Source organism: Astyanax mexicanus, chromosome 4 (genome assembly GCF_023375975.1).
Source record: "Astyanax mexicanus isolate ESR-SI-001 chromosome 4, AstMex3_surface, whole genome shotgun sequence".
In the NCBI taxonomy this organism is placed as follows: Eukaryota; Metazoa; Chordata; class Actinopteri; order Characiformes; family Acestrorhamphidae; genus Astyanax; species Astyanax mexicanus.
In genome coordinates this window covers 44,779,381-44,800,487 of record NC_064411.1, presented here as the reverse complement: position 1 = coordinate 44,800,487, position 21,107 = coordinate 44,779,381, and the positions used below count along the sequence as shown (strand labels likewise).

The 21,107-nt window shown below is 36.9% G+C and overlaps 1 protein-coding gene across 1 annotated transcript in view; it reads right to left on the bottom strand.

Moving 5' to 3' along the window:
* Positions 1–21,107, bottom strand: part of dscamb (Down syndrome cell adhesion molecule b) — a 135,292-nt gene that overhangs the window by 86,394 nt on the left and 27,791 nt on the right. Inside the window, exons 2-3 of the mRNA XM_022679006.2 lie at positions 17,844–18,161; positions 16,106–16,252 (exon numbers count right to left, since the gene is read on the bottom strand). Of these exons, the coding sequence (XP_022534727.2) occupies positions 16,106–16,252; positions 17,844–18,161 (465 nt within the window). The remainder of the gene's footprint in view (positions 1–16,105; positions 16,253–17,843; positions 18,162–21,107) is intronic.

Here is a 21,107-nt window from a genome sequence, read left to right as displayed (position 1 = left end):
AGAAATTGTAACAGATCTAATAGAAAATGAATAAAACTGGATACTATAATATCTAATTCCAACACAGACTGATCTTAAAAATGAATTGAACAGTAGAATCACATCACTGAGAAAGATGGTGGCTGAATAACAGGAAGGAAAAAGAGAGGGAAAGAGAGAGAGGGAGAGAGAGAGAGAGAGAGAGAGAGAGAGAATATGAAGCCTAAGCCTCGCTCGCCCCTCCTTTCCTCTTTAACATACGTTTATAACTGGACTCCACTTGCGGTAGGCTTCTGGGTCTTCGTGCTCCGTCCAATCAAATCGTCCGACACGTCACTCCCTGCCGAAACGTCAGCAGTGACACATCCAAGGCCATATTGATTGAGACCTCAAGCCAGAGACACACTTAAATCAAATGAGCATCCTCGATGAGATCTCCAGAACGGAATTACAAACAGAAGCGCAGCTGTTTTCTTTTTCTTTCATTCTTCCTTCTTTCCTCGCTGTAAAATCCTTCGTCTCACGGCATCACTGTAAAAAAAAACATGCTAAACGTGCTAAAATGAGAACGGCCAGTGCTACGCGTCTTCGCGTCCGAGCGAGAAAAAAAAGCCTGACTTCTGGTCCGAAATGTTTGGTATCATTGTCTAAATGCTGTGCTCTTATTAATGTTTTCCCCCCACTTATATTTCAGTGATATTTTCTAAAGAGCGCAGATTATGGATTAGCTTGGATTATGCAAAGGACCCTGCACATGCATGCTTATCGCTTTCATTTCTTTGTCCTCCCAATGATATTCATGCAAAAACCCACAGCGCCGTATCTTTGCTCACAGCTGGCAAGTGTAACTAAAGGATTATACAAGCCGCTTCCTCAAGCAAATAGATTTCTCTCCCACTTCAGAAGAATCGCTAGTTATGCACCCCTCTATCTGTCCGCCAGGCATTCACAAAAGATGTTTCAGAAATTCGCTTCTGCTTGTTTTAATACAGTATTTCAGAGGTGGGGGGCTAGAGTTGGGGGTTGTGAGGGGGGGCTGTCTCTGTGTGTATGTGTGTGTATTTAAAAATGGCTCTCTGCTTGATTAAGGTAAATTTTTTAAATTATTATGTGAGCAAATCAGTACAATAAATATTAGATTTAATTATGAATAATTATATACAGTTAACACCTATAAACAGATCAGCACATTTTTTTGTTTATTTACTTATTTATACTGAAATCATTCTGATTACTGGTTATAAATATTTTCACTAAAAGAATTTAGGGTTTAAAATGAGCAATCTTTAGTTCTAGCATTTACTTACTATTAAAGGAGAACTCCGGTGTAAAATTGAATTTGTGTGTAGTAAAATATGATAAAGAGAACTAACCTTTCTTAAATAGCCCACCTTCGTTCTCCCACAGCTTTCTAAGATCCAGCATTTTTTTCCTGTTTGTCCAAACATGCTTTAGAATGGATGATATGGGGCATATTTTGCCCCTGCAGATAAATCGCTTTTTACTATGTTATCCAGGCTCAAAGTAGCTTTACACCTCATTGTTAGAATCCGGAGAGCCCTGACATTTAAAACGACGCATTAATAACTTTAAAAGTGCACAAGAAGCGTATTAAACACCACTGTTTACAACCCATAGCGTAGCCTACATCTACTTATCATGACCTTAAGATAGCGGTGCCCGGAGATTAAGTTATGCTACCGGCTGTAAACAGTGTTTTTTAATAAGCTTCTTTTGCACTTTTTAAGTTATTGATGCCTCGTTTTAAATGTCAGGGCTCTCCAGAATCTACCAATGAGGATTGAAGCTATTTTGAGTGTGGATAACAGCGTAAAAAACGATTTATCTGCAGGGGAAAAATATGCCCCATATCATCCATTCTAAAGCATGTTTCGACAAACGGAACAAAATTACTGGATCTCGGAAAGCTGCGAAGGAAAAAGAGATGTGCTATTCAACAATGAACAATTCTTTATTATGTTTAACTACACCAAAAGCCAAGTTCTCCTTTAAGTTTCAAACATACAATCATTAAATTTTATTACATTTAAAATAAGGAAATATATATGCACCCAGATCGCTGCAAAAAAAACTCAGCATGCAGTTATATCTCAGGCAGATATGTAATTCATTACAGGTGTGCTCTCATCTTGCCACAAGAGGGGGTAAAAGTGCTTTCCTCCCCCTGCCCTTTAAAAAATGGCTACTTTAGGGTAGTGTACCTCTTGGTGAGAGACTGCTGACTGAGAAACATGCCGCCTCTACAAAACACTTGAAGACAATAAATAACCAGCTGACAGATTTGAGAGGCAGCACAGCATTAGACTAAGAAAAGCAGGAAGGTAATTTCAACATTTCAACAATTCAACAATTGTCCACATCTAAGTATCTTCATTTGCAGTGATTTTTACTTTTCTCCCCCTCCACAGACTCTCTGAAACCCTTAACTGCATATCGAAAACTGCATATCCGAGAACTAGTATATAGAATGTGCACATAGAGCTTATATGCACACATAAAATGCAATAAAGTGTTCACTGTTTATAATCACTTATTACTTATTATTGGTATCAGTTAACTCAGTTTACTACCTCTTCACTATCTGCCTGATTTCCAGCTGAAAGATACAAGCTGTACAGGACTAGGATAGTAGCGTTACTTGAGGTAACTTAGCCTTAGCATTGGCATGTTTAAAGAAAGACTGGCTGCTTTTCTCTGTGTAAATAGCATGTCATATGTGAGCTACTGTGGCTGACTGTGGTCTAAATGACACATTTAAGGCAGAACTTTCAAAATGTGTAAGTGCATGCCATGCCAGCCCCTTCATAACCAATGGTTTAAGCTAGTATTTCTGGTTAGAATAGGTTAAAGATTTAATTTAGTCAAACTGCTGTTCTTCTGTATACCGCTCTGGAAAAAATAAGAGACCACTCAAAAAGTACGAGTTTCTTTGATTTTACCAAATTGAAAACATCTGGAATATAATCAAGAGGATGATGGATGAGTGGCATAAAAAGCTATCCAAAAGCAGTGTGTAAGACTGGTGGAGGAGAACATGCCAATATGCATGCAAACTGTGTTTAGAAACCAGGGTAATTCCACCAAATATTGATTTCTGAACTCTTAAAACTTCACAAATATGAACTTGTTTAAAGCTCTGCATCTATTTTGTTATTTCAGACATTTTCTGCAAATAATTTTCTGCAAATAAATGCTCTAAATGACAATATTTTTATTTGGAATTTGGAAGAAATGTTGTCTGTAGTTTATAGGATAAAACAACAGTGTTCATTTTCCTCAATAATGTACCTATAAATAGCAAAATCAGACTGATTCAGAAACTGAAGTGGTTTCTTATTTCTTTCCAGAGCTGTATAACCCCCCAAATAACAGTTTACAATAGATTCAGTGTAAAGTATTAATTAGGAGAGATCTGGAACAGAAGGTGAATGTAGGTAGCTGTACCTGAGACCAGCCTCAAACTCTGAGAGAACATATATTAACCGAGGCTGTTCGATTCACAAAAAGATGCTTCAAAAGCTGGGCTTATTGCTGAGCTAGCGTCCTCTCAGGACACGCAGCCGCCACAATTTCACTTAATTACTCCAGAAGGAAAATTGAAGGCTCACTCCTGCTGCTCTCACGCTCTCTCTTTATTTCTCTCTCTCTCTCTCTCTCTCTCTCTCTCTCTCTCTCTCTCTCTCTCTTTCTCTCATTTATTATGAAGGCTTCTTCTTTAGGCAGTGGGTTTTACATGAGGACAGGCTGAACCTCCTTTATAAAAACAGCAACAAATCTACAAATCTGACTAAATCATAATACATGTTTCCAGTGTGTAATCTGGGTCCATCTCAGATGCCTCCAAGCTACCCAGAGAAGACATGGTTCCGGACATGGTTAACATAAGGCTTCTGTTCCCCACAGGACAGGGAGACGCCACAATTGTGCTTAATTACTCCAAAATGAAAATTGAAGACTCACTTCTGCTGCTTTCTACCTCTTTCTCTCTTTCAGGCAAGCTTTCTCTCATTTATTTATTAGAGTCTTCATCTTGAAGAAGCAGGTTTTTACATGAGGACAGAAAGCTGTTTTAACAACAGCTATAAATCTACAGATCTGAATAAATGTTCCAAAATAAGACACAAAGTCTTCTCATACACGACCAAGCAAAAAAATCACAGCCAGTTACAAAGTTCTGGAGTAATCATTTAGATACTATATACAGCTCTGGAAAAAAATAAGAGACCACATCAGTTTCTGAATCATAAACGACGGATAACATTTTCCCAAGTTCCAAATAAAATATTGTCATTTAGAGCATTTATTTGCAGAAAATGAAAAATGACTGAAATAACAAAAAAGATGCAGAGCTTTCAGACCTCAAATAATGCAAAGAAAACAAGTTCATATTCATAAAGTTTTAAGAAAGAGTTCAGAAATCAATATTTGGTGGAATAACCCTGTTTTTTAATCATAGTTTTATGCATCTTGGCATGGTCTCCTCCACCAGTCTTACACACTGCTTTTGGATAACGTTATGCCTTTACTCCTGATGCAAAAATTTAAGCAGTTCGGCTTGGTTTGATGGCTTGTGATCATCCATCTTCCTCTTGATTATATTCCAGAGGTTTTCAATTTGGTAAAATCAAAGAAACTCATAATTTTTAAGTGGTCTCTTATTTTTTCCCAGAGCTGTTTATTTTTCCAACGTGTAATCTGGATAAATCTTAAATGTTTTTCTTTTTTTATCCATCCAGTCATAAAAGTCTGGAATCAACTGGAACAATTTATCTAACCACAATATATCTATATGTGTAATCTGGATTAATCCTAGACAAGTCTAGACAAGTCAACACCGCTTCTGGACATGGTTAACATAAAGCTAACCCTCATTTTAACAACAGCTGCAAACCTACATAAACACACCAAAATCATAAGCAAGAGGGTTAGATAATGTCTTCACAGGTATGACCGAGCAGAACATTTTCATAAACATCATCCCAGTTTTTTCGTTTTTCTGGTTCTGTCCACCCGTCACAATCCCGCGCTGGCCGCCGGTACCGTGTCCTTGAGAATAGGTGTGATTGGCTGCGCGCTGAGGCGTTTGACGGTGAGCCGTTGAATATGGCTTTGAGAAACAGACAACAATTACACCTGCCCTGAGAGGCCCAGGAAAACCTGACCATGTTGCCATGGCAACACAAGTACAGCAGAAAGTGAAGGAGGGAGAATCAATTCAGAATTTCTTTTTCTCTCTCCGTCTCCCATTTCAGCACATTCTGCTCAAACACGGTGTGCTAACACACGAACGAACACCACCGTAAAAAACGAAGAGGTTATGAGCAGTGTATTAGTGCATAAAATAGATAAGTAAACCCATTTCCATCTCTCTCTCTCTCTAATTTTCTCTATCTATCTGTTTCTCATAGAGGAGAGCTCCCACACTGATGAACTGGTGAGAGTACATGGTGTCAAACTTCCTTATGCAAGCGTATAATGTCTGTATTCTTAAAAACAGGGGTAAAAATGTTCCTCATTTTTACAACCCAATCCAAAAAAAAGGTGTTACAAAATGGAAAATTAAAAAAAAACATTAATAAAGTTTTTTTAAAGGACACTGTGGTTTCAGTTACCTCTTTGTTCAATAGAAACAAAGCCAAAATCATCCGCAATTGTTGCCAATTTTGTTACATCTACTAATTTGTTAAGACAAAGTGCAAATACATACTAATGCTAGCTGATTGGCTAATTTGCTAACTAGCTAGAGCTTTCAGATCACAAATAATGTAAAGAAAACAAGATCATATTCATAATGTTTTAACGGTTTTAATCACAGTTTTCATGCATCTTGGCATGTTCTCCTCCACCAGTCTTACACACTGCTTTTGGATAACTTTATGCCACTTCTGGTCTGATGGCTTGTGATCATCCATCTCCCACTTGATTATATTCCAGAGGTTTTCAATTTGGTTAAATCAAAGAAACTGCTACCTGCTAGCTAACTGGCTAATTAGCAAATTAGCTAGATCATATTGACCATAATACTTAAAAAAATAAGACATTCCTAAAAAGAAATTTAAGGAACTGAGTTATTACTACTGATGTTTTTTAACTATTACAATAAGATACAATAAGTTATCTTACAATAATAGTATAATTAGCTTGCTAACTGCCTGGCAGCTCAAATAGAAAAGCCCAGCAGACAGTCTGTTCCTTTCAAGGCTGTCAATCACTTAATTACAAACCTCGCCTTCTTATGATATAAAAGAATAACATTTTGAAAACTAAATACTTGTGAAAGTAAAATATGCATCAATATTAGCAAAAATAAAACAGGAAAAAAGTTGTTAGTGCTGACCAGTACTAGACTGGATTCTAGGAGTATTACAGTGTTTTTGCAAAATCATTGCTGCTTCAGAATTTTATAAACTGTCATGAAATTGTGAATACAAATCCTTGCAAAGGGGCTTTTAATTTGAAACAATGGATACAGGAAGCCCACAATCTTTAAGTAAACAAACAAACCTTACCTCAGCTAACGCTACTATTCTAGTTCTTACAGTTTATACCTGGCAGGTGGAAAATCAGAGTTTTTTGTGCATTATTGAGCCAAACAAACCACAAACTGTTCACACAGTTTTTTTTTATTAAATTATCAGATGACAATTTAATAAAACATGTTTTTAAAACTGTATGAACAGAATGGAGATAACTGCCCAACGGCATGGCAAAGGCAGCTACAGGCAACAGACTTGCAATATAAGGACTTTGGTATGGACAAGAAATTGGTTCACGAGAGAAAAGTGAGACATGTGATGAGTAAAATGAAAATTAAAACAGAGAAAAAGAGAAAAACAAACAAAGAACTGCTTACACAAAGTAACAGCTGTGGCCAAATTGTACATTTTTTTTTTGCTCCAATGTTCAGCAGTTTCTTATGCATGTCCACCTCAAAATGAACTCAAATCTCAAATCTGGTTGTTTTCTTAATGCCTTAGAAATATCACAGTTAACGGAGCAGTAGTTTAATAATGTTATTATACCATTGCAAACAACATAATCCAGTGTAGTTTGCTGAGTCAGTGAAATACAGGGTTGTATGTTTATTATTTAAAAATATTATATAAGCAATATATTATATTAGTAATCAAATATACAGCAAGTGGTGTTATAAAAAAATATGGATACTCTATTGTTTCACTTTTTCAGGTTTTTAGGTGATTATCGTGTCATTTTGTATCATATATCGATATTTCTCTAGATATGTATCTAGAAATAGATAGAAATAGGTAGAAAAGGCGCTGAACAGAGCTGGAGTATATCATTAAAGAATTGTTCACTGTGAGCTTCTTCAGGGAACCAAACGAGTGTGGGGGAGATTCGACTCCCTGTTATTTTTTTTCCCCTGGCATTGACAGAGGACGCCCAAAGGCGCTGTGGGAGAGACGGTGGATTTGTGTTGCTCGCGCACCAAAGTCAGCACAACCTTGAGCAGCGAGAGGGAAAAAAGAGAGGGAGAGACAGAGAAAGAGAGAGAGATAGAGATGGGGGAGAGGGGTCTTTACTGCTCCTTGCTCAGCTAAGAATGACACCCGCATGACATGGAAGACGGCAATCGGCAACTGGTTGTTTTGGAGAGTGGGCGAGGCCGTGGATGTTGTCTTCTGTAAACAAGAGAACCATCGACTGCTGCAACACATCCAACAACACCGTTACATCTCTCACTCTTTTTCCCTCTTTCACTCTCTCTCTTTCACTCCTTTTCTCTCTCTCTTATTCTCTCTCTCTCTTTGCCTCTCTGGGCTGGCAGACTTAGAAGTAAATTGGGTCAGGGCTCAAGGAGAAAGCATGATCTCCAGTTAAACAGCAGCAGCACTGCAGGGACCAGCCCACCACCAGTATTCTCACTAAGCTATACATAAGTGTATCATCAATGTAATAGAGCGTGGCCTGAAAGCTAAGGAGTTATTTCTCCAAAAAAAATGCATTAAAAAAGGCACTTTTAGTGTTCAACCAAATAAGTGAAAAGACAGAATAACCATTATTGAACAACAATTATTTTTTTCCTGTTACATTGTATATAAGAAGAGAATTGTTGCTGTTAAAATCACTCCAAATGCGGGTTATATAAAGTTTTCTTCATTTTGGAACAGCCTTCTATATTTGGGGTTTGGGATGCAGCATGTTGTCTGTCTACGAAAGAAGCTCCACCCTTCAACGAAAAGAGCCAATCAGCTTGTTGCTCATGTTGCCAGCTGTGGATGATCTGCATGCTACAGAGTAAAGTGGAGATCTGTGCAAGCGTAGTAGCCAGCACAAGAAAGTTGGTCATGAGAGGAAAGTGAGCCAGAGTAATGACGACTAAAAGGAAATAATAAAAAAAAAGGATAAAACGAGAATAAACAACCTATGTTTAATAATTCATTAATCACATAATACTGCTTAGATTCATTGGAACTGAAGCTGAAGGATGCACTTATACATTTATATATGCTAAAAAGCAATTTAAAGAGAGATAGCATCCATGGTGTGAGTCAAGGAACCATCCTTGGTCCTTTTACACTGTTTTTTAATTTTTGGAAGTTTTTTGGTTTTGAATTCCACTTAAAATTCAGATTAAAGAGAAGCATGACATAGAAAATGGGAGAGAAAGAAAGAGAGAGAGAGAGATTAAAGCTCCTTGCATCGCTGTTTGCTGATAAATAAGAGCAATATGGTGGCGATTAGGATGAAAATGATTACAGAAGCATCTGCGCGGGACACTGGGGACCAGGCAGGAGTTAATCTTTAATAAGCACTGATGGGTTTTAGGTATGTTGCCGTTTGGCACTGCTCATCAGAACGGGACTTTTCCCGGGCTTATGGATTACACCACACCGGTGCACTGGATGTGGGCCAGAGCCCGAGATGGCAGCGTTCCAAACTACAGATTAGTAATAAGCGTGGCGTGAGCTAATTACGGGTGGAACAACCAATTAATTTCGGTTTATAAACTCGTGTACGTTTGGGCTCGTGTTTACCCATGGTGCTCTGGGGTGGGGTTAGCCAGGCACCCCGGCTCACTGCGGTCCACTACTACCAGCCTGCTGCCTGTAAAAGGTTATCAGCAGCTGCTTTAGGCCGTGGTGGATCCCTCCTTCTGTTTCCCATTTTGGGGAAAAAAGATGAAAAATATGGACTGGCAGTTTTAGAAGAATATCGTCGCTATCCTATAAAAAACACTTATCTCCATTTTTGTTGATTCTTAGTTTACTACATAATTTAAACAGACAAACTGTCCCTTACACTGTGCCAAAATTTCTTGATGAACGGACCAATAGAAATACTTCAAAATGACCTGAAATAAACTCTTTTTACATTGACTTCTATTGAAAGTTTTTTCTCTCTCCTGTAAAGTTCCTGTTTTGGAGATCAGTGTATTTCATTGGACAGCGACGATATACGTTTGTGTGCCAAAAGTCTTGGGATATGTATGTGTATGTAAATCAATCAAACTCATACATACGTTACCTCAGGGGATGGCTTAAGAACACCCTTACTTGTATAAGCTATGAGGTGTGATCTTGAGGTGTGAAAAGCTGAACACAACTTATGCAATGTTCATTCCAACAGTAATGTGAAATTCGCTAAATTAATATAAGTTTAAACTCCTACAAGGTTTTTCAGCGCTTGGCTTGGCTGCGCTCATGTTTCCCAGGTTAAGAAGTACTGTAGTGGGGCTCTGAGTGGTCCAGCGTGCTAAGCGCTGCCACTATGATCAGGAGCTTGCCAGTTCAAATCCTGTTTATGGAGCTTGCCATCAGCTACAGAGCCCCGAGTGAGCACAATTGGCCTGGCTCTCTCTGGGTGGGTAGATGGCGCTCTCTCCCCACATCACTGTAAAGGGTGATGTCTGTAGCACAAGGTATCTGTGAGCTGATGTATTGGAACTGAATGGGGGGAAAAAAATAAGTACTGTAGTTCGGCTTGTGCTTTACCTCACTCTACCTCACTCAACCTCCAGCTTTTATCTTCCTCTTATACTATATGTGGGTTTTGCAATTTGAGTTTATTGTTTTTCACAATGTTTTTGCAGCTCTTTCAATTTATTGTATTTATCACAATGACAAAAAAATAAAACTTATTGTAGTAGTGGCCCTAGTAGTAGTGGCTTAAACTATTCTAGTGAAACACATGCACATTTAATATGTAACGTCTGAAATAGGACCTGATGTTGCAGAATTTTTTTATTTTTTATTAATCTCTCCTCCCTAGACCTTCCAGGAAATCCACACCACAGTCAACACAAACCCAAATAAAGCAGGTTCTCGCAACGCGATCATAAAGCCAACAATTGCTTGTTTTTCCATTGTTTTCTCTTTGTTTTTAGAAGGAATGAAGTCTGGACAGCGAGAGACAGGCAAGCAAAAAAAAGGGGGTTTTATATTTATCTGGCTCCTCTAGCGCTAGCCCTGTAAGCCTGAGCCTTAATGCTGGAGAAAAGCCTCTCCTTCACCATCTCCAGCTTAATCTGCAGGCTGGAAAAAAGATGAAAGCGGTGTGGGTTTGTTCTAATGAGGAAGCAGCTCTATCTGCAGCCTCTCCTCTTCCTCCCCACCGCTGCAGACGCTGCGTCTGCCCTCAGCCGCTCTCACTCAAACATGGCGCTGCCTTTTCAACATGTCTGCCTCGACTGTGGCGGCATCACCATCCAGAGGCTGAAAGCTCCGCCGGCCAATAGCAGCTCCCAATTCAAACAGACCAGAGTAATGCTCCCAACTGATCAGAACTGAGGTTCTACAAGCAGCAATAAACACACAAGTCTTTAATATTATTGTACTACACTTATAGTTCTGTTTATGAAACTGACACATTGTGAATCTCAAACACTCTTTTTCTCTTTTAAACAAAACATCCAGCAGAACCAAAACACAGCTATAAAACAGGCCAAGTCCAAAACCCCCAAACTCTTACATCACAGTCTTGACTTACTATAATTACAGCTACATATTTTACATAAACCCTGACCAATAGAAAAAGCTTTATTTAAAGCTGGAGAAACTGTAAAAAAGCAACAGTGACTTCAGGAGACAATATGTTATTTATGTTGTTGTGTTGCAAAAAATGCAAGTGGAAAACTTAATGAAAGCTTGTGAAAAATCATTTTTGGTAATTAGCTTTAACCTTAGTTACCAATTTTATTTTATTTGAATAATTCTATAAATCATGATTTTAAAATTTAATTTTAAAATCATGATTTTAAAACTTATCTGGTTTCAAAAGTTGTTCTAACATCACAAAAACCTTTCTGTAGGCTCTTGTAAATCATACAGAGATTGTAATTTCTATTTTTTTTACTAGCTTTTAAGCATTAAGCACTTTAAACTTTTCCAGATCTCATTTTGACTTCCACACTTCCCCTGAACTGCCATTTCTTCATGCACTGTAGAAACCACCAGAGATTTCTGTTAATGATTTTTATACACTAAAATAGTCATGTGATAGCAATACAGTATGTACATTTTGGTGATCATTAAGTGTTTCCACAGGGGTCAGCTTGGGAACCACACATCTGTATCAGTAGTGAGGTGTTGATGATGACATGTTGATTACAGTGCAATTACAGGGTTACTTTAGCAGAAATCACATCCACATTTAATGCATCATACACATATACTGCAGACCAGAACAGTGTTCTTTAGCTTTAATGGGTCACAGCTAAAAATCACTGGACATCATACTAGTATTAAATAGCAAATGTGCTTTAGAATTTGCTGGGGAAGCGACAGTGTGTCACATAATTTATGATTTCCATCTACTACCAACAATCCACTACAAAGGACACATCAATAGACATATTTCATCACTCAGGTCAGCGCAATAAACCAGATCAAATGGGTGAGGCTGATAACAAACAGCACAAAGGCCAGCAAATAAAGATGCAGAGAGAGACAGAGAGAAAGAGAGAGAGAGAGAGAAAGAGAGAGATAGGAAGAGCCTCTATTCATTGTCTTTCCATATTCAGCTCCTGTGACACTTTCTACACACAAAAACATACACACACACACACACACACACACACACACACAAAAAATAGCCCTGTGAGATGCATTAGACGCTACACACTGAACTCAAAAGCAGAGAGCACACACGTCCCTTTCACCTGCAGGCCCTTTCATCTCCTCATTAGCGTGGTCAATTGTTTATCAAAAGCCCAGGAGGGCCGAGGGAGGGGCGGGGGTGCGAGCGCGTGGCCATGAATTCGAAAGCGCCCGTCGCCATCCGTTTTTAAAATGCATGACAGGTTAATGGTAAGTTAGTGCCGTCATTAGGCCCCGTTCATTCAGATTTAAAACAGCCCTCGCTTCAAATGACTACTAAGCAGTCCTTATTTTGAGAGGTAATTCATATTGTAATTATATTTTCAATCACAGTTCATTAATTAAGACAAGCCCAGCTATGTAATTATGCATTTCATCTTCTCCGTGATTTGCCGGAAAATCACCAGTGTCGGAGGGATTGTACGGCCAGATAGCTTGTGTCCATTCCAAATGCTGATTTATGATGTTGGAATGGAAGAGACAGAGAAAGACCCTGACTACAGAAAAATAAAAACACAACAGATACTGTTTTCCTGAACATATGTTTAATAAATTTAATCAGACTTAATGTTAAATACAGTATTGTGCATTGTGTTTTAGGCACCTGTGGACATTTCACTAAAGAATAAGTGTCTTATCTGTGAAGTAAGTGTTTATTAGAATAAATAAATACAATCATCAATTTGACAAAAAGCAGTGCTTTAACAGCACTATTATCATTAAAACCTCTCCTAATCCTTCCTTATTCAAGTTTAATAGATTTATTTCTAGTTCTCATCAGATCAACACCTGGTTTGGTAAATTGGTAAATGTGGTAAATCAGGTGAGCTGCTGATGGAACTGAACACATAATATACACATGCTGGCTGAGGAGCATCCAGGAGAAATCCGGAATCTCTACACTTTGTTCTTCAGCTTGGCTCACAGGATATAAGATACTTTAGTTACAAATGAGAATTCCTTGTTCCGTTTTTACTGTATGTATGTTTATTTGGGTGAATATCAGTGTTTTAGGGTGCCCTCATGTCTATGTTACCTTCTGACACTTTCTTTTTAGTAAGAGAAGAGCCAAAGGGTTTAGGGTTAGGGTTGAAGTTTTAGTCAAGTTTGTCTGGAAAAGATTACTTGGCATCCAGCCCCGCCCTCGACCAGTATCGGCAGTTAATCAATCATATTAAATTCCGATTGTAAATCTGAATCAGCCCTCGAAACACTGATCGGTCCATCTCTTAACGTTCTGCTGAGCTACACAAATGAACAATTCACAAATAAAAAAATATACACAAAATGGGAATATATGTACACATACAGCTCTTGAAAAAATGAAGAGACCACTTCAGTTTGTAAATACGTTTCTCTGATTTTGCTATTTATAGGTTTATGTTTGAGTAAAATGAACATTTTACTTTTATTCTATAAACTACAGACAGCATTACTCCCAAATTTCAAATAAAAACATTGTTATTTAGAGCATTTATTTGCAGAAAATGAGAAATGGCTGAAATAACAAAAAAAGCAGAGCTTTCAAACCTTAAATAATGCAAAGAAAAGTTCATATTCATAAAGTTTTAAAAGTTCAGAAATCAATATTTGGTGGAATAACCCTGTTTTTTAATCAGTTTTCATGCATCTAGGCATGTTCTCCTCCACTAGTCTTACACACTGATTTTGGTGGTTAAGTTTATGCCACTCCTGGTGCAAAAATTCTAGCAATTCAGCATGGTTTGATGGCTTGTGATCATCCATCTTTAGCTTGATTACATTCCAGTGGTTTTCAATTTGGTAAAAACAAAAAAACTCATCTTTTTTAAGTACTCTCTCTTATTTTTTTCCAGAGCTGTATGTGATCAGTATTTAAAAAAAAAAGAAATGTGTTTGTCCATCACAAAGGCTTACTTTCTACTTTTGCGAAAGAAAACAACTCACTCCTCAATCCAAAACACATTCTCCTGAGCATCTGAGCTCCTTACCATTAAATATTTACTAAAGAATGATTGTGGATCCTCAATGGGCCTAATGGCTTTGACATTTTATACATGGGTGGATAGTGCCAGGCACAGCAGTAATGAAAGATAAACGCAGTAATTCATCTTCTCCAAATAAGCAGAGAGAAGCGGCAGGAGATGCTATCGTAAAAGATACGGCAGACAGAGACCTACAATACAGTCAAAAGAGAGACTGTAGCAGTATGTAATTCAGTATGGCTTGGGTACAGTCACCCCTGAATACGTTATGAGGTGTTATCTTGTGAGCAAGGGTAGAACTATCGATATACAGCTCTGAAAAAATAATTTAAAAAAATTATAAAGTTATAAGAGTTCAGAAATCAATATTTGGTGGAATAACCCTGTTTTTAACAAGTTTTCATGCATTTTGCCATGTTCTCCTCCACCAGTCTTACACACTGCTTTTGGATAACTTTATGCCTTTACTCCTGGTGCAAAAATTCAAGCAGTTCAGCTTGGTTTGATGGCTTGTGACCATCCATCTTCCTCTTGATTATATTCCAGAGCTTTTCAATTTGGTAAAATCAAAGATACTTTAAGTGGTCTGTTTTTTTTCCAGAGCTGCAGAATAGAGGACATAATCCAACATTCTGTTAATTATCAAAGATCAAAGTACCATTGAATAAAACTCAAATGGAAACATGAGGCATTCGCTTGTTCCAAACCATTCAGTTATGTTCAACAGTAGCACAGGTGTGTCAATATATCATATAATAACTAATAACTAATGCATCCCACTCTGTAAGAGCAAAAGCCAACCAAAACACACAAAACATATGTCTGAAAAGAAAGATACAATACAGCAGTTCACTTATTATATACCTGTATAAGAATCTCTCATCTTATATAGTCTTATATAGGCATAGAAAACAACAGTTTGGCCAAAAATCAAATTAGTATTTTTTCCCAGCACATACTGGGTTAATCTTTGCACTAAATCTAAACGTCAGAAATAACTGCGTGCTACAGCTGATGTCTAATTCACCAAGCACTCACCTATTCCATTTCACCCTGTTAAGTAATCTCAAATAGACTTACAGGGATTACATAAGATTATCTCTGAAACAGACAAAAGTACAGACAAAACTAAAGCTTTGTGACAGAGTGCTACTGCTGTTTTTAGCTAGTCAGTATATTTATAGGTTGCAGTTTGTTATACTGGGCCAGAAAACAGATAAGCAATGTATGTTAGATTACTTGGAAATAAATATTTAGATTACACAATGCTGTTATTAGCAGGCTGTAAGATTCCATTGCTTTAAGGTTTAAGGTTAACATCGTGACTTCAGTGAAAAATATAAGAGACCACTTAAAAAAGATGAGTTTCTTTGATTTTACCAAATTTAAAACCTCTGGAATATAATTAAGAGGAAGATGGATGATCACAAGCCATCAAACCAAGCTGAACTGCTTAAAATTCTCCAAATTCAAGTTATCCAAAAGCAGTGTGTAAGACTGGTGGAGGAGAACATGCCAAGATGCATGAAAAATGTGATTAAAAACCAGGATTATTCCACCAAATATTGATTTCTGAACTCTTAAAACTTTATAAATATGAACTTGTTTTCTTTGCATTATTTGAGATCTGAAAGCTCTGCATCTTTTTTTTTTTTGTTATTTCAGCCATTTCTCATTTTCTGCAAATAAATGCTTTAAATGGCAATATTTTTATTTGGAATTTGGGAGAAATGTTGTCTGTAGTTTATAGAATAAAACAACAATGTTCATTCTACTCAAACATATTCCTATAAATAGCAAAATTAGAGAAACTGATACAGAAATTGAAGTGGTCTTAATTTTTTGTAGAGCTGTATTTATGTACTAATTAGATTTCTGGCTAAACTGTAGGTTTGATTAGGAAAATAATTCAGACGCTCAAAGTCTGCAGGTGAATTAACCTTGGCTTAGTAGACTTTGGCTTAAACTCACTTTAGACCTTACAGGTTATCCAGCAGCACATTCACTCATTATAACCCCCTTTTTTTATCAATCAAGTGTAGAAACATTCTAAGCGTGCAAAAAAGGGACACAGACTCTTACCTGAGACAAGTGAGACAGTGTCTTTCTCCCACGATACGACAGTGACATACTCCTCTACTGAGGCCGGGATAATGCACTTGAAGACCGCTGTATTGCCTCTCATGACTCTTTGGTCCGCCACTCTGACCGTGTACGGTTCCCGAAATACTGGAAATACAGAGTAAGGATATGTGTTAATGTTTCTGGATTTGCTGTAAAAAAAAAAAATACTTTAAAAAATAAGTAACTTTGTTGCTCATTTATCAAGGTAAAATATTAATTAAACAATAATATTACTTTAAAGCCATATCACCCAGAACTACTGTTACTGCACCTGTACTAATACACTGATACACATTAGTGTAGTATTGTATTGGAGTGATTGGGGATCATTCAAAGGCCAGTACTCTTTACTCAGAACGTGAAGAGAAAAGAAAGAAAAACTGACCTGAATTCCAGCATTGTCTTCTTTCTGCTCGGCTGACCCGCGTACAGCCCCATTAATATTTAATCATTTTTCATCCATCTCTTCCACACCCATCACAACACTCACAGCATTTTTGATGAAGCTAACCTATTACAGCGTGCACCACAAAGTGGCAGCTGCATCGTAAAAAATCTATACCCAGAATTTTTTATGTTTTTAGATTTTTTTTGTTTTTGCATACAATACAATACAATAAATAACTTGTGTATACTTCATAAATTATACACTGTTGTAATCTGGATGACAAACAGTAATTTTAGATGCTTTATTCAATGTTTTTTTAGGATTCTGGGAAATGTGATTAATTAACAAATAATATTCTAGAACTATATAATATCTATTAAAAAGAATACTCATTTTGTATTGTATTTTTCGATGCATTATTCAACATTTTTAGAATTCTCAGCATAGGATAAGGGATCAAGTAACAAACAGAATATAGAATATTCTATTATATTTTATAAATTTATATATGTTTAAAAGAATAATTTAGAAATTATTTACAGATAATAATATTGATAGATTTATTGTATTATACAACATTTTTGAATTCTTAGAATAGGATAATTCTATAATATTCTATAATATCCTATGATTGTCTATATAAACAAATACTATTTGGAATTTATAGATTATTTTACTATTTAACATTTTATGAATTCCCACAATAGGATAAATGACTGAGTTCCATAATATTCTTTAATTCTATAACGTTCTATAATATCCTATAATTCTATATATAAGAAAAAAATACTATTAGGAATTTATAGATTATTGGATTATTCATTTTCTTAAAATAATTCTAGAACAGGATGAGTGATTGAGTAACATAATATTCTTTAATTCTACAATATTCTATTCAATTCCATGATTGTTTTATTTAAGCAACACATAATATTAATAATTATTTAATATTTTATAATTCTATAATTTAAAAGAATACTAAACTTTATTTTTAGATTTATATTTATTTTTTGCAAAAAGAATAAGAGTTTAAGTAACATATAATATTTATTAATTGTCTATTTGCAACAAAATAACACTTTGTGTTAATTCTACATCGTCTACAGTAATATGAATTATTCTGGACACCTAAAAAATGATAATTATTTGAAACCAATTACTATCATATTAGAAGCATATTGCTTCGCATTTTTAAAAGGCACCGAACATTCTATACATTCAGTTTCTACACTTTACTCACTCTGTTGAGTGAAACACTCACGCGAACTAAAGGGATAGAATTTGAGTTACGAGCTCATATCCACTCACCGGCCTTAATGTGTAAGTCTTGGCTCCTAATCTTCCCTGATGGATTCTCGGCTGTGCAATAGTAGGTATTGTCATTGATTAGGTTACTAAAGCTGGAGGGGAGGAAGCCGTAGATTTGCAGTGTGCCATTGGGATGCACATGCCGGATGCCTGGCACATCATAGATCTCCTCCCCGGTGGCCAGGTACCAGCGTAGCGTGGCGGGGGGCACGGCCGCTGCTGGACACGGCACCAGTGCCCCTGTGGTGCTGGAGAACACTACCTCTTGCAGAGATGCATTGACAAAATATAAGCTGGAACGTAGATCTTCACCGAAAACTGGGGAAAGAGAGAAGAGAATGAGGTTACTCTTTAGAAGTTTTAGATGGTTTATTGTAGATTTATCAACATTAAAACATATTAACAATAAAAACAACGTTAATGTTGGTCTAAATTAACTCAACTTTGATGCACTGTTAGTATTTCAGACTGTTTACAGCATGAAAACTAATGTCCACAGACAGAAGTTGGACAGTACTGTGTGTACGACTGGTTTAAAATCTGAACTGTAAAGACGTTCCAGAGGAAATTTCCTACTTGGAACTAGGAAATTACAACATCCCAATGAAAATGAAATGCAGAAATAATCTTGAACTAGGCCTGTCACAATAACAATATTTTGTAGACAATATTATTGCAATAAACAATATTATTGGCATTTTAAGAACATAAATGAAATGCGACTGACATACTACTATAAAGAAATAGCATGTTAAATACATTTTTTAAACCAACACAATTTTTTAAATCTTAGTTTGGGGAATATATACTTTTTTCTTCTCATTTTATTGAAGCATTGGTCTGGTTTTGCATGCTGTTCACTATTATATATGTCAACAAACATACAAATAAACACAAAAGACAATATCATGATTATACAAACTTATTCAGAGCATGTCTTTTTTTTTTCAATAAATCGATAATGTAATTATTCTGATAGGCCTACCTCAAACACAAAGAGTTGGACATATTTTGGTTGAAATCACCATAAAACACAAGTAAATAACCTTCAAACAAGCTGTGGCAAATGCCCAGTCTTTAGCTCTTTAACTCCTTTTTGGAAACATATACATTTTTTGGAACTAGGGCTTTAAATGCAAATACACAACCCAGTAATAATCCTTGGTTTGGCCCCAAACCAGTCATTCAGAGGCAAGTTTTCAGCTCAAATCCTTTATAAAAAATCTAAATAAAAAACCTATCATTTCAGATTTTAGAGATATTTGTATTTTATTTTTTATTCTATTTTAACACTGTATTTTGTATGTTACACAGAATCCGATCTACACCACATATTAATGGAATATTACATTAAAGCAGCAGTCCCTAAGATGTATTTTATTAAATTAAAAACAGTAGTATTCTTGAGTCTAAATAATGGTATCAGTATCCTGGCATGACCATCCCTGCAATGTCTAATACATTCATTCTTAATACAGACTGGTCTAGGTAGGTTGGATGTAACTGCTCTCCACAGTATTGTGACAATATTGAACAAAACTATATTTTCACCTCAACACAAAGCAATTTATTTACATTATCCTGCATTAAAATAACTCTTACACATAATATGTGCAATTACACATTCTCACCAGAGAGGTCTCTAAATCCCCAAACCACCCAAACATAAGAATTGTTGCTTTAATTGAAATTCCATGAATGTGACTAAAATTCTTTTACCAAAACACAAATGCTGATTGGCCACTGAGAAAGGATTGTCCTGCAGGCTTACACAACTCCAAGGTTTCACGCCAGACTAAGAAAAGCCCATTAGTACTTTATTTAAAGCATAGCCTTCTAAGACCTTCTAAGAACAACCTAAAGATCTGGCAATCAGGAGAAACCATGGCCTGTGGAACCTGTCCTAAGCACAATGCTCCAATTACGAAACACTGTGGTTCACAAAGCTCTTTAGGTTGTACAAGTACTGTATAAAATCCACAGTTACCATGTCCAGCGGCAAGCAGCAAAGATATATATATATATATATATATACACAATATTGCAAAAGATGGTCTGATAAATATTCAATTGATGATACATTTTGCAACCAGGCCGGCCAAGGGAGTGTTGCAATCTGGTGAAGATATTCCTGGGAAACACTTGCTGTGTGTGGGCGAGCATTATCCTGTTAAAAAATGGCAGTGGAAGGAAGCTAAAGCTGCACGATATATTGTTTAACTATCATGATCGCGATGTGTGCATGCACAATAGTAACATTGCAGGACGTGCGATGTCACCTAAGGCAATTAGATCAAACACGTCATGTTGCAACTTTTTGATTCTTGACACAAGAAGTAGATACACAGCGCTGTCTCTGTATAAGTGACATAAGCTGCTGCCTGAGTAGTGCGAGGGGGGGGGGTGGCAGGAGTAAAGACAAAGTAACTGCGTGGCCTCCACATGGCTGGGCACGTGCTTGTATGCTTGTAAACGCAGCAGACAGCCTATTGAAAGCTGTGCACCTCAGTCCGGCACAGCTTTACGCAGATATTTCCAGTTACTGCTAAAATCCTGCTTTTAAACCCAGAAAAACGCTATTAAAGGGCCGATTATTGTTGTTATGCTGTTTTTTTCTCGGTTTTGAGTGCTCGGCTGACTCATGACTCAAGTGTTGACTCATCTCTTGGTCGGTCTGGATATCTGACCATTTCGGGTCCTGCATTGTTTAATATCGCAATATATATATCGTCAAAAAATATTGTGCAGCCCTAGAAGAATCCCTGCACTGAGAGAAACATATGGATGTCTCTGCAAATATCGCTGACCTGCCTTCCTTGTTCAAAACATCCCTCTCAAAGTGTGCAAAGCCATTCAGCTATGTAAAAAAAGTCTCTGAGTTTATCTTAGAGGCATGTCTAGAAGTCAACGATCTCTCACCAAGAGGTACACTACCTCAAAGAAGACTCTGAGGGTCTTTCTATAATGCAGCTGGGGGAGCACGCCCTCTGGTGGCAAGACCCACTGTCTAATCAGACCACACCTGTTTGAGACATAACTGCACACCGGAGTTTTGCAGCAATCTGAATGCATTACTTTAAAGCTTTTACACGAAATTAGAGCCTGAAACTCGTATTTAATACCCTCATCTGTACAGTAGATGAGCAGACCTCATTCTGTACATGAATGCCTGGAGTGTATTCAACAACCATCCACTAAACCTACTGTGTATTCACCAACTATTAGCAGAACTGCACACCAGAGAAGTTGTACTAAATCCTCTCA